The 13,305-nt window shown below is 36.9% G+C and overlaps 1 protein-coding gene across 4 annotated transcripts in view; it reads right to left on the reverse strand.

Moving 5' to 3' along the window:
* Positions 1-312: 312 nt before the first annotated feature.
* LOC107680448 (calcium/calmodulin-dependent protein kinase type 1-like) overlaps positions 313-13,305 on the reverse strand; it is a 59,840-nt gene continuing 46,847 nt past the window's right edge. For 3 of the 4 annotated variants that reach the window (XM_016476333.1, XM_016476332.1, XM_016476334.1), the window contains 8 exons: positions 9,493-9,631; positions 8,317-8,443; positions 7,144-7,219; positions 4,546-4,658; positions 4,171-4,249; positions 3,287-3,374; positions 3,026-3,167; positions 313-2,319 (listed from right to left, as the gene is read on the reverse strand). In XM_016476333.1, the coding sequence (XP_016331819.1) occupies positions 2,222-2,319; positions 3,026-3,167; positions 3,287-3,374; positions 4,171-4,249; positions 4,546-4,658; positions 7,144-7,219; positions 8,317-8,443; positions 9,493-9,631 (862 nt within the window). In that variant the 3' untranslated portion in view covers positions 313-2,221. Of the gene's footprint in view, positions 2,320-3,025; positions 3,168-3,286; positions 3,375-4,170; positions 4,250-4,545; positions 4,659-5,653; positions 5,742-6,537; positions 6,617-6,912; positions 7,026-7,143; positions 7,220-8,316; positions 8,444-9,492; positions 9,632-13,305 lie in introns of all 4 variants that reach the window. The other variant, XM_016476335.1, reaches the window with a different exon arrangement.

The following is a 13,305-nucleotide window of genomic DNA, read 5'->3' on the forward strand; positions in this document are numbered from 1 at the left end:
ATATATATGTGTGTGTGTATGTATGTGTGTATATATATATGTGTGTGTGCGTGTGTGTACATTATATATATATATATATATATATATATATATATATATATACACACACATCCTTTGGTTCTGATTATACTAACTGTATCAGTTCTGATTATACTAACTGTATCAATATCAATATCATAACAATATATTGTTTTCACTGTTGCAACCACGATCACATTCGAGAACACAATGCCACCTGTGCATTACTGTGCAATCATACATTTATTTTTTGAAAATGCCACAGCATGTAAAGGGCTACCACAGAAAAAACTGAACAGTTCAACTGAATTTATTCTTTGACCCACCATCTCAAATTGGCATCTTGATCAATACAGGAAGTCTGCACAAGCAACACTGCAGGCAAAATCACGACACATTCCCTTTTAATTTCATCCATCTTCACCACACATGCAAAGTAAATTCAGAAAGCAGATACAGATATAGAACAAAACCTCACATTTCCTTATGTATTGCTAAACAGATCTCTGTAGACCTTTGAAAGTCAGTCAGCACCAGAATGGTTCTGCATATGTTGTTATGAGAACCTTCCAGAAAGCATTCCAAATGTTATGGATAAATGGCAAAGACACTATGAGACAGCTGTCACAAATCAAGTAGGACTAAGACTTACATGATATTTGTATGTACTTTCACAAGATCATTTTATCACAATATCAGTTTTTGGTATTGTTTGAGAATTTAGCACTACATATTAACAGCATAAACACATATTGTTTTCAGAATAATCATATTCACTAAAAACAAAACAAAACAAAAAGCTTAGATGTCTTGCAATGCATTACGGAAAACCACCATCTTCCAACAAACTCGTGGAAAACTTTCTCCGCAAACATCTGGAGATTCCTATTATGTGACTTTTTTCAAAACGTTTCAAAACGATTTTCTATCTAAGTTTTTTTTTTCGATGGCAGTGGATGGAAACAAACAAAACAATAAAATTGGAGTCAAGTCACACATTCATGTCGTTTAATGGAGGTTATTTTCATACCGGTTCCAAAAGAACCCAAATTGCCAAATATATTTAAATAATTTGGACCACAGCCTTGTAGTGATGTGTATTCAGTATCCTATAGCTTTTTTTCTTGTAAAATGACCATTTAATATATAAAAATTCTCTGATTTCAATTCCTCCCCTGAGTACTTTTAATGTTGTAATAGAAAGGGGTGTACAAAAAAACAAAAGCTTTGCAATATTTACAGGATGGCAGCATTAAACATTAGACATTTACAAAGCGTCCACTGACAGTGCATAGCTTAGAATAGCCTTATATGCCATGTAGGCGAATTTGAAGGTAAACAGCAACGTTTTACCATGTACAGCTTCAAACATTCCCAAATGAAAGGATCAAAACATGTTGAAACAAATAAAAAAAGTAAAACATTGATACTGAATCCATGAAGGCACCACAGAAAACATTTGAAGCGAGAAAGATGCTCTTAAACATACTGACTGAATGATCTGTTGTGTAGACTTAGCGTACAAAAAGATGTTAAATGTTAAAAAATGTCAAAAACAAACTAAAATGTAACTTACACTCAATCAGCGCTTCTTATGGAAGTACAAAGCAACTTGAACTAATGAGATGTGGCAACACATCTAATATGTAGAATCTCATGAATGTGAAATCTGTTCGTACTGTAGTTGAAAAGAAACAATATTCAACATTCAAGAAATGCATTTAAATTGGGCAATCTTTGCATAACCTAACGCCAAAATTCATAATCTCATAAAATGTCACCAAATCTAAAATTGATGTATATTAAACCAGGTCACATACCAACAGCCACTGTCTTATTTTGAATTAAAAGAGAAACAGGCCTGAGGACTTTTAGTTCAGGAAAAGAAAAATGAAAGTAGACGGTGTTGTTTTAAAAAAATTTGTTAAAGCACTGTCCAATCTCTATCCAGCTCCCACAATAGCATATATTACCCATGAAGCGCCTGTGGCAATCTTCTTGTCTCTTTTTGAACTCTCATTAAACAGAACTCTTCCATTGGAATAGTAGTGACCCCATTCCCACCTGGGTTCTTTACAGTGCAGTGCCTCCAAGTGGCAGGATGCTGGAGCTACTCAGTATTCCTGGCCAGACTGGGGGTGTGGCAGGACTCCAGTGGAAAAACAGGACAGTCAGTCATTGGTTACTGCAGGATGATTGACACTCAGACCTGACTAGTAGGATGGACATGGTAGGTGCAGTTCTGGATGTCATTCCCATCATTGACACCCTCAGAACAGCCACTATTTTCCCTCCGAAGGGCTAAGAAAGAAAGAGAGATTAGTCTTCCTTGAGTAACTATTGAGAAATAGTCTTCCTTGAGTAACCAGCATCTCTGTTACCCTAAAGAAGATGTGCAGTTTGTAGAGTGGATGGATGAATGGAAAAAGAAAATGAAGACTATTTAGAACCATTTAGATTTTTGTTCAAATTAAGCAAATTTTCACAATTTTGTTTTACAAAAAACAATATTATTTAAATTGTAAAATATTTACACATTATGGTAGTATGTGTTCTACTGCATTTAACTTATGCTGATTTAAATGAAAAAGGATGATTTTCACTACTGTATTCCTCTAATGTCCATGAGGCTTTCCACATTAGTAATTAGATTTTTATTTTTTTTTACATTACAGTAATGAAACCGTAGGGAAAAATATTCTTACTTAAAAACAATGTCGAAAAAAATGCAAAAGGAAAATGCCAGATAAATAAATCAATAAATAGAGCTAATAATATGCAAAAAAAAAAATTTTTTAATCTTTTATTTTATGGGGTGAAATATGACCTGGCTTGACTAAAAGTTGGTCTAATACTGTAAATATACAGTATGTGGAGACAGATTTATGACAGTGTAAATATTTGGTTTGCTTCAGTATGACTGGCAGTTAACGGTAGTGTCTGTCTGGATGAAAGGGTATGCAAAAACACAGTGGGAAATGTAAATGTGGCATGTTTAGATACTGACAGCTCTCTTCCTCTTCTCCCTCGGGCAGCAGCAGGTGTCCGTGGCAGGGGCTGGGCAAGGTGGACTGCATTTGGCCCTCCTGACTGGTTCCCAACTGCAGCCTGCGCATGTGACGAACTACTGCTGTGGCATTAAATGCTTGCTGTGTATGATAGTAAGAGAAAGATAGCCACTAAAAATCAGAAACCATGCTTTTCACCTACAATACTTCATTAATTTCTCAGATGAGGTTCTTTCACTCTCATATAGTCACAGATTTACCTTCCACTTGCTTTTGGCAAAGTTCTTCTTAATTTGGGCACTGACAGATTCATGGATATTCTTATCCAACGCTGTGTCTCCAGCGATCCTGAAGTACAAAACAGACATTTAAGTTTCCTTTGTTAATACATTTCCAGAGTCTCATCTGGTTGTATAAAAGCAAAATATCTTTTTGAGGAGACAATCTGCGGTTTTAAAGCCACATTGCATCCAAAACACAAAGCTCTATCACCATCTATTCTCACATGTTGCTTCAAGGCAGTATGACTTACTTTCTCCCTACATTTTAAGTCATAAGAACATTTATGATAACTATGTATCATGAACTGACCAAAATTTCATTCACTGGAAATCTTCCCCTCAATGTCACTTCTGCACAATCAAACTTCATATGACATGATTGGTTACAACACATGTGAAAATCAATTATATTTGTCATCACTGATGACAGGCCTAGCACAACATATTTTAATGTGTATTTGAATATATGTGACAGTGAATGAGATTTGAGAGCTGCGTCAGTTTATCAGTGTATACTTTTTTCATACAGAATATGAATCATATGTGGTACTTAGTTTTGGTGCTTTTTTGCCATTTTCCGAGTTCTACAGCATCCATCCCATTATTTACTTTCACCGTATGGAAAATAGCAATCTCTTCTTTTTTTTGTTCCATAAAATAAAGTTATATGGGTTTGAAATTACATTATGGTAAAACCACAACATATGGTAACTGTAATGGTTATGGCAATAAATATCTGTATGTGTGCTGTAATTGTTTAGATTGCTGTATGACAGACTGAAAAACTCAAAGTATTAAAGTGCTATAAGTGAGATTTACAGTATCATTGACGATTAGTCTCAGTGTGGCATCTGAACTCATACCATGGGTGCTGAAGAGCCTGTTCGCACGTGTAACGCTGGCTGGGATCTTTTTCCATTAAATGCACAATAAAATCTTTGGCTGAGAAAAGACCACAGTGTGAAAGTTCAGAACATGACAGAACTGTTTCCATAATCTCATTGAGAAACAATGGAACAGTCAGAGAAATGAATAAAGAAACAGAGAAAATAACTTGGTCTCAGTTTCCTGAGAGATTCTCCTGTGAGATTTGCAAGACATAAAAGTAATATTTTCATTGACTCTTCAAATATATTTGACAACCATTAGTGTTTGGTAAAAGAAAGAATGAAAACTCAGCAATAAACCTCACTAAACTTATGCAAATTCAGGGAAATATTACAGGCAATTTGTTATACCTGAGTCAGAGATATCATCCCAGTACGGTGAATCAAACTCATACTCTGCCTTCAGGATCTGCTCAAAGAGCTTGGCATCGTTCTCATCGTAAAATGGTGGATAGCCACACAAACTGAGAAGAGATAAACAAATCAGTTCAGGTACATTAGGGAATTTAAATGAAGTAGAGAGAAGAGAAAGGAAATATGTAAGTATGCATATGTATAAGCAGCAGTAATAGTCACACTCACAGAATGTAAGCGATGACCCCGATTGACCAGCAGTCCACTGCTTTACTGTACGGCTTCTGCGCCAGAACCTCAGGAGCTGAAGTTCAGAATAAACGGGATCAAACATCAATTTAATTTATCACTTCAGCCCTTTCTAGTAAGTAATCAAGAACTTTATAAACAACAATTTAACCTGAAAATTAAATGTAGTGTGATTAATCATTCCACATGACCCATATGTACAGTAAATTCCCATAAGTAAGTAATGATTATCCTACCATTGGAGCAAATGAGAAAATCACCTTTCAAGCCAATTAATTAATTGTTATATCATATAATGAATTTGTTAATATAATACACATTTTAAAACAATAAATTGTTAATGATAAATTAATTACTAATTAAATTTATTTATCGATAGCCTTAGTTTGGGCCAGAAACCCAAAGACTAAGCTCAAACACAAGAAAGGACCATCATCATCATCAAATAATATAATTCATGGAAACAAATTCCATAGGCCTCAATAGTGTGATAAAAATAAATAACCTATTCAGGGGTCATCCCTCTCTTTACAACTATGTAAATGTTAATGTTGTGAAAAAAACTGTGAGTAGTTAAGATGAGAATACTGGTTGTAGATACATTTTTGGATATGTTGCTGCTTGCTCTTCTGCTTTCAGTCATCCATGTATAACTGGCATAGATACTTATACCAAGTTTCAGTTTTTCTCTCTTTTTCTGTATAAAGACGAACTACTGCTGTGGCATTAAATGCTTGCTGTGTATGATAGTAGGAGAAAGATAGCCACTAAAAATCAGAAACCATGCTTTTCACCTACAATACTTCATTAATTTCTCAGATGAGGTTCTTTCACTCTCATATAGTCACAGATTTACCTTCCACTTGCTTTTGGCAAAGTTCTTCTTAATTTGGGCACTGACAGATTCATGGATATTCTTATCCAACGCTGTGTCTCCAGCGATCCTGAAGTACAAAACAGACATTCAAGTTTCCTTTGTTAATACATTTCCAGAGTCTCATCTGGTTGTATAAAAGCAAAATATCTTTTTGAGGAGACAATCTGCGGTTTTAAAGCCACATTGCATCCAAAACACAAAGCTCTATCACCATCTATTCTCACATGTTGCTTCAAGGCAGTATGACTTACTTTCTCCCTACATTTTAAGTCATAAGAACATTTATGATAACTATGTATCATGAACTGACCAAAATTTCATTCACTGGAAATCTTCCCCTCAATGTCACTTCTGCACAATCAAACTTCATATGACATGATTGGTTACAACACATGTGAAAATCAATTATATTTGTCATCACTGATGACAGGCCTAGCACAACATATTTTAATGTGTATTTGAATATATGTGACAGTGAATGAGATTTGAGAGCTGCGTCAGTTTATCAGTGTATACTTTTTTCATACAGAATATGAATCATATGTGGTACTTAGTTTTGGTGCTTTTTTGCCATTTTCCGAGTTCTACAGCATCCATCCCATTATTTACTTTCACCGTATGGAAAATAGCAATCTCTTCTTTTTTTTGTTCCATAAAATAAAGTTATATGGGTTTGAAATTACATTATGGTAAAACCACAACATATGGTAACTGTAATGGTTATGGCAATAAATATCTGTATGTGTGCTGTAATTGTTTAGATTGCTGTATGACAGACTGAAAAACTCAAAGTATTAAAGTGCTATAAGTGAGATTTACAGTATCATTGACGATTAGTCTCAGTGTGGCATCTGAACTCATACCATGGGTGCTGAAGAGCCTGTTCGCACGTGTAACGCTGGCTGGGATCTTTTTCCATTAAATGCACAATAAAATCTTTGGCTGAGAAAAGACCACAGTGTGAAAGTTCAGAACATGACAGAACTGTTTCCATAATCTCATTGAGAAACAATGGAACAGTCAGAGAAATGAATAAAGAAACAGAGAAAATAACTTGGTCTCAGTTTCCTGAGAGATTCTCCTGTGAGATTTGCAAGACATAAAAGTAATATTTTCATTGACTCTTCAAATATATTTGACAACCATTAGTGTTTGGTAAAAGAAAGAATGAAAACTCAGCAATAAACCTCACTAAACTTATGCAAATTCAGGGAAATATTACAGGCAATTTGTTATACCTGAGTCAGAGATATCATCCCAGTACGGTGAATCAAACTCATACTCTGCCTTCAGGATCTGCTCAAAGAGCTTCGCATCATTCTCATCGTAAAATGGTGGATAGCCACACAAACTGAGAAGAGATAAACAAATCAGTTCAGGTACATTAGGGAATTTAAATGAAGTAGAGAGAAGAGAAAGGAAATATGTAAGTATGCATATGTATAAGCAGCAGTAATAGTCACACTCACAGAATGTAAGCGATGACCCCGATTGACCAGCAGTCCACTGCTTTACTGTACGGCTTCTGCGCCAGAACCTCAGGAGCTGAAGTTCAGAATAAACGGGATCAAACATCAATTTAATTTATCACTTCAGCCCTTTCTAGTAAGTAATCAAGAACTTTATAAACAACAATTTAACCTGAAAATTAAATGTAGTGTGATTAATCATTCCACATGACCCATATGTACAGTAAATTCCCATAAGTAAGTAATGATTATCCTACCATTGGAGCAAATGAGAAAATCACCTTTCAAGCCAATTAATTAATTGTTATATCATATAATGAATTTGTTAATATAATACACATTTTAAAACAATAAATTGTTAATGATAAATTAATTACTAATTAAATTTATTTATCGATAGCCTTAGTTTGGGCCAGAAACCCAAAGACTAAGCTCAAACACAAGAAAGGACCATCATCATCATCAAATAATATAATTCATGGAAACAAATTCCATAGGCCTCAATAGTGTGATAAAAATAAATAACCTATTCAGGGGTCATCCCTCTCTTTACAACTATGTAAATGTTAATGTTGTGAAAAAAACTGTGAGTAGTTAAGATGAGAATACTGGTTGTAGATACATTTTTGGATATGTTGCTGCTTGCTCTTCTGCTTTCAGTCATCCATGTATAACTGGCATAGATACTTATACCAAGTTTCAGTTTTTCTCTCTTTTTCTGTATAAATAACCCACATCTAATCCCCCTGACACATATACACGATATTCTTTAGAACTGGGTGCCCATGGAACCAGTTTCAACCAATATTAATCAGAGCAAGTTAATCAGAGCTAATTAACTAATTAATCAGAGCAAGAATCACACTGAACAACTTCACTGCACTGTTATAAACAATTTCTAAAGCTATGGCTAGTACGACACCTGAAAACTTCCAAGAGATCAGAAAAAGAGATGAGGGCACATAGGTTAACCTGAAGAATGTTATAAAATAAGAAAAGACTGATTTTAGATTGAGTTTACACCTAGATTTGAACCACATGTCCAGACAGAACACTTCATTGATATTCTTAGTTGGTTTATGTGTATTACCCTCTTCAATTCAGCTCAAATCCTAAAGGCTGAGGTTTCATCCAGATATATACCATACTTTTGCATATGGAGGTGTGTCTTACCTACATATCCAGGAGTGCCACATGCTGTGCTCATCACACTACCCGAACCCTCAATCTTTGACAGGCCAAAATCACTGATCATGATTTTGGAGTCTTCATCCATACTGTAGTACAGCAGGTTCTCTGGCTGTGTTAGAAACAGAGACAAAAATAGGTGATGGAACCTTTTGTGTGTGGCATATATATATACAGTGGGTACGGAAAGTATTCAGACCCCCTTCAATTTTTCACTCTTTGTTATATTGCAGCCATTTGCTAAAATCATTTAAGTTAATTTTTTTTCCTCATTAATGTACACACAGCACCCCATATTGACAGAAAAACACAGAATTATATACACACACACACACACACAGAAAAGGCAATATGGACTTTTACTGTCACACTGGGTTAGGTGACCAAACATACACAGACATTCTCTCTGTATTCATGTGTCAGCAGAGATATGTAATTAATCAGAGCAAGAATCACACTGAACAACTTCACTGCACTGTTATAAACAAACAAACTTTGCATAAAGACTGTAACCCCAGAAACCATGAAGGAAAGTAACTAGCTGGAAAGTATGTCAACGTATGATAATAAGTGACTGTAGCAAGAATTTAGCCTGATCAACACTTTTTTTAAATGATTGAAATCAATGCTTTTATTCAGCAGAGATAAATTGATCAAAAGTGACAGTAAACAGGTTTATAATATTACAACAGATTTCTATTTCAAATAAAAAAATTTTACTAGGTGTACTTAGAATTTCAGGGTGATTATTTGATAGTTACTTGCCAGCGTGGGTGTCTCAAACTCACATCTCCCAGATGAGAAACAGGGCTCAATGTGATTAAGCCAACCACTAGATCATGGCACTGACCCAAATGACAATTATTAACATAAAGTACCATACAACTCCTCATCTTGACTTTATTCTAAAGTTTAAAATGGGACTGGGGCCACTGATTGATCCATTTACCTCAAACTACTTTCCTTGTCTCTGGAGGCAAAGGCCCAACTATTAATATCAAGAGAACCATCAAGGACTCCTGAATGAAATGATTAAGCTCTATGGATGGGAAGAAAAGATTTAAAACTTTCATAATAGATTTCTGACACTCTTTGGTTGAAAATAACTCCTGTAATCTGCTTCATCAGACCTGTTTTGCTCCAGACCGACTGCCGTCTCACCTTCAGGTCTCTGTGCACGATGCCCATGTCGTGCAGGTACTTCACAGCGTCCAGGATCTGCTGGATGAGCTTACTGGCATCCTTTTCGGTGTAAAATCCTTTTTCCACAATCCTGTCGAAGAGTTCGCCACCGGCCACTCTGCCAATGGAAAAACAGAGAGATGCTTGCAAAGCTGTCTTTGGTTTCTGTTTCTTTCACACACACACCAACGCACATGCTCACTCACTCTTGGTGGGGTTTTTTTTTTTTTTTACTCTAGACAGACTGGCGCACAGCAGGATCACAGCAGAACCACATGCTGATGCTGTACTGCATCTCAACCACCAGAGGAAGCTGTTTTACTCTTTTTTTATGTTGAAAGACTGGGTAGTCCCTCTCTCCTTCACACACAAGTTTAGTTAAGTAAACTTCAAAGATGACTCATTTAAGTTCTGTTGCAGGAAGTTGATTTCATTCCTTAGAAGTGGTTACCCTATCTATACTAACAGATTAATAATTATTCTCATGCACTAAAAAAAAAAAATACCGTGGTAATATCAAGGAGTTTAGACATGTAGCAAAGTAATGCTATGGTGCTGTTTGAAGTACTTTGGAATACCATGTAAGTTCCATGGTATATGAATATGACAATTACTGGTATATATCAAAGTAGCAATACCATGCCGTACCATCTCTATAAAATGGTGTCACTATTGTTGTGGTGCTTTTTTTGTAATGGTGATCTTGGATAAGTCTAACAAAAAATTAAAACAAACATTTAAAGGAAGAGCTTTTCCACCATTCCTAAAACACTCCAGCGTCTTCTATATGAGTGAATTTCATGGAAATGAAAAATAAATGTCAAAGTCATATTTCACATTAAAATAATAATAATAAAAATTGTATTTTGCAAGAAACTTTTTTTTTTTATTTAATTTTTTGATATTTTCTCTTGCAATTATCATTTTCGAAATGCAAAATAAATAAATAAATAAATAAATAAAAGTATTGGGATGAAATATGATCTGTGCATTTCTCTGTGAGATTCACCCATTTGTTGGATGGACAAGACATGCTGTCTATGTGCACTTCCTCCTAACTTCTCAACACAAACAGTGTGGTTACAGTGAAACTTCATTCAGCAGTGACTGTGTTTTGTCTGTTCATGTGTGTAGGATGAAGGGAACGCTGAAGGTGGGATTTCAGTCTGTGGTATTTGAAGCATCAAGACTGTGGGTGCTAACACACACACACACATGTACATGCATGCAAAGTGAATCTTGCGCTGAGTTGAAAGCCCTGGCAAGCTTGGAGTCCTGCTGTCTGCATGCAGAGCTGCCATCTCCCGGAAAATACGACAATGAACATCTCTCTCGCTTCCCTTTCTGTCATTCTGTCACCCTTGATCTCTCTGTTAACACAGCTGTTGTGGAAACCGACCCTTTGCTGTTTCTCTCTCCATCATTTGTCACCCATGATATAATCTGCCTCTCTTCTCTATATACGTAACTAACTCTCTCTCTACTGACATTTCAGATGGTAGGTGTGAAGACACAGGTGCGAGCATATTTTCCCAGCTCCGTTCAGTGGGCTTATGCGCCTGTGTGTGTGGTTGTTTAGCCTTTTCCTTGATTTCTCAGTGGAAAAGACAATAGCTTTCCGGCACATACACTCTTAAAAATAAAGGTGCTTCAAAAGGTTCTTCAAGCGATGCCATAGAAGAACCATTTTTGGTTCAACAACAAACCATTCAGTCAAAGGTTCTTTAAAGAACCATCTCTTTCTTACCTTTTTATAATCTGAAGAACCTTCTTTCGCCACAAAGAACCTTTTGTGAAACAGAAAGGTTCTTCAGATGTTAAAGGTTCTTTATGCAACCATATAAACAAAAAGGTTATTCTATGGCATCGTGAAGCACCTTTATTTTTAAGAGTGTAAGTCATTAAAAAAGGCTGACACTATGAGGGGCAGAGGGGGGTGACACACACAGTCATGCATTACCTGCACCTCTGTAGCTCTATGGGGCCTGTTAGAAAGACACATGATAGCTTCTAGTATTGTGTTGTGTGTCTCCTGTGGGGATAGTCTGGTCTGGAGATGAAATGTGTCATTTTCTCAATGTTAAAGCACTTTTTTTTTATTCAATGCTTAACATGCAGTAGCAACTGTAAGTAAATCAACTGTCGGATACCAATTGTCTCTGATGTGTTTTCAAAACATTTCTCTGTTTGAGCGTCCAGTCCAGGTTTACGTTTCCCAAAAGCATTATTAGGAATGCTTTTATTATGACCTCAAGTCGTGTCATTACCAACAAAGTTCAATGATTCTGTGTTTTCGAAACCATAGTTCCAACAAAAATTCGCAAATTTGTGTGGATGGAATAACAGCTACATATCATTCCATATGTATAAACAAGTTTAATTTTGCGTCTTTTCGTTTGTAAACAGAATGAAAGCCCGGTTTTTAAATAATACGCATATGTGCTCTAGACCCAAGTGATGTAAGAGGGAACCACTGACTGAATCAAACATCTAAAAATTAAGCAAAACAATGGAGAACAATATAGCAAAGTCATCTTCAAATGCTATCCATGTTACAGTATATACAGCAATAATCTGACATTAATTCGATTTTGAAGTGATCAAGTAGCAGAAGTTATCACTTCACTATTTGTTGAGCCAACATGGTTCAAATGACAGAAGTGCAACAAAGTTACTGTAGTTTCGGGGAAACTAACTAGTCAATGACTAACTAGTTAATTTCGCCAACAACACATCATACTATGGTTAAGCAGTACATTACATTATTGTATGGGAAACACGCCACAACCAGACACAGTGAGTTTGGGGCAGAGCTATTTGTTAATTCAACCAATGGCAAATTTGGGCGGAGAGTTCGGTAAAAATAGTTTGAAAATCATTGTTTTTGCAATGCTGTTCAATGATGGATAGTGCATTGAAATTACACACTTCACCTTTAAAGGGGTCATATGATGCGATTTCAAGTTCCCCTTCAGGAAGGGGGCGTGTTTAAACGAGGCGTTTTAGGAGGGCGTGGATGAGTCTTAACTTTTATAAAGAATATATCTTTGGGTTTGAGACTTTAGTCTTTGCAACTTTAGGGATCTTATCTATTCACGAACAGCTTGTAACACTCCAAAGAGAAAGGAAAACGTCTCCAGGTTACGTATGTAACCATGGTTCCCCGAAGGGAACGAGATGCTGCGTCGAAACGCTACGGGAATGCCTCCAGCGTGACCACGCTCTGAATCACATGTGTAATCAGTCCAATGGATGGGCGAGACGTCACGGGCGGGGTGACGTAGCGACCAGGAAGCATAAAAGCACGTGCGGTGAAACCGGCGTCAGCTTTCTGTCATTCAGCAAGCGCTCTGTGTGTGTGTCAGTCTGATATCTGTTTGTGAGTCTTATTTAGTGTTGTCTGTCATGAAATCTCAAGACAGAACCAGACACCTAAGGCGAGGGCAGGCAGCGTTCAGTCTGTGTGTTCCTCCCTGCCCGCGTTACTTTATGGGTGGGGATACACACAGTTTGTTTGTTGTCTGCTTGGGAGGGCTCTCTTTGAGGAGAGAGCCTTCACTAGGGTTCCTCGCGGTGCCGGCCCCGCTTTCGCCGAGGCGGAGCGGCGGCTGTGCTCGTGGGTTTCGCATATGGATCTTCCTTACTTCCTTAACCACCAGATCCGGCGCCCGCTCTCGGGGTATCGGAAGCCCGCGCTGTGGTACTCCCCCCGCCCGCCCGGGAAGAGGGCGTGACGCTCCGCCTGTCTTTCTCCGAGGAGATTGATACGGAGGGCGTCAAAGAGCTCGCCAG

Source organism: Sinocyclocheilus anshuiensis, unplaced genomic scaffold, assembly GCF_001515605.1.
Source record: "Sinocyclocheilus anshuiensis isolate Anshui unplaced genomic scaffold, SAMN03320099.WGS_v1.1 scaffold792, whole genome shotgun sequence".
NCBI lineage: Eukaryota > Metazoa > Chordata > Actinopteri > Cypriniformes > Cyprinidae > Sinocyclocheilus > Sinocyclocheilus anshuiensis.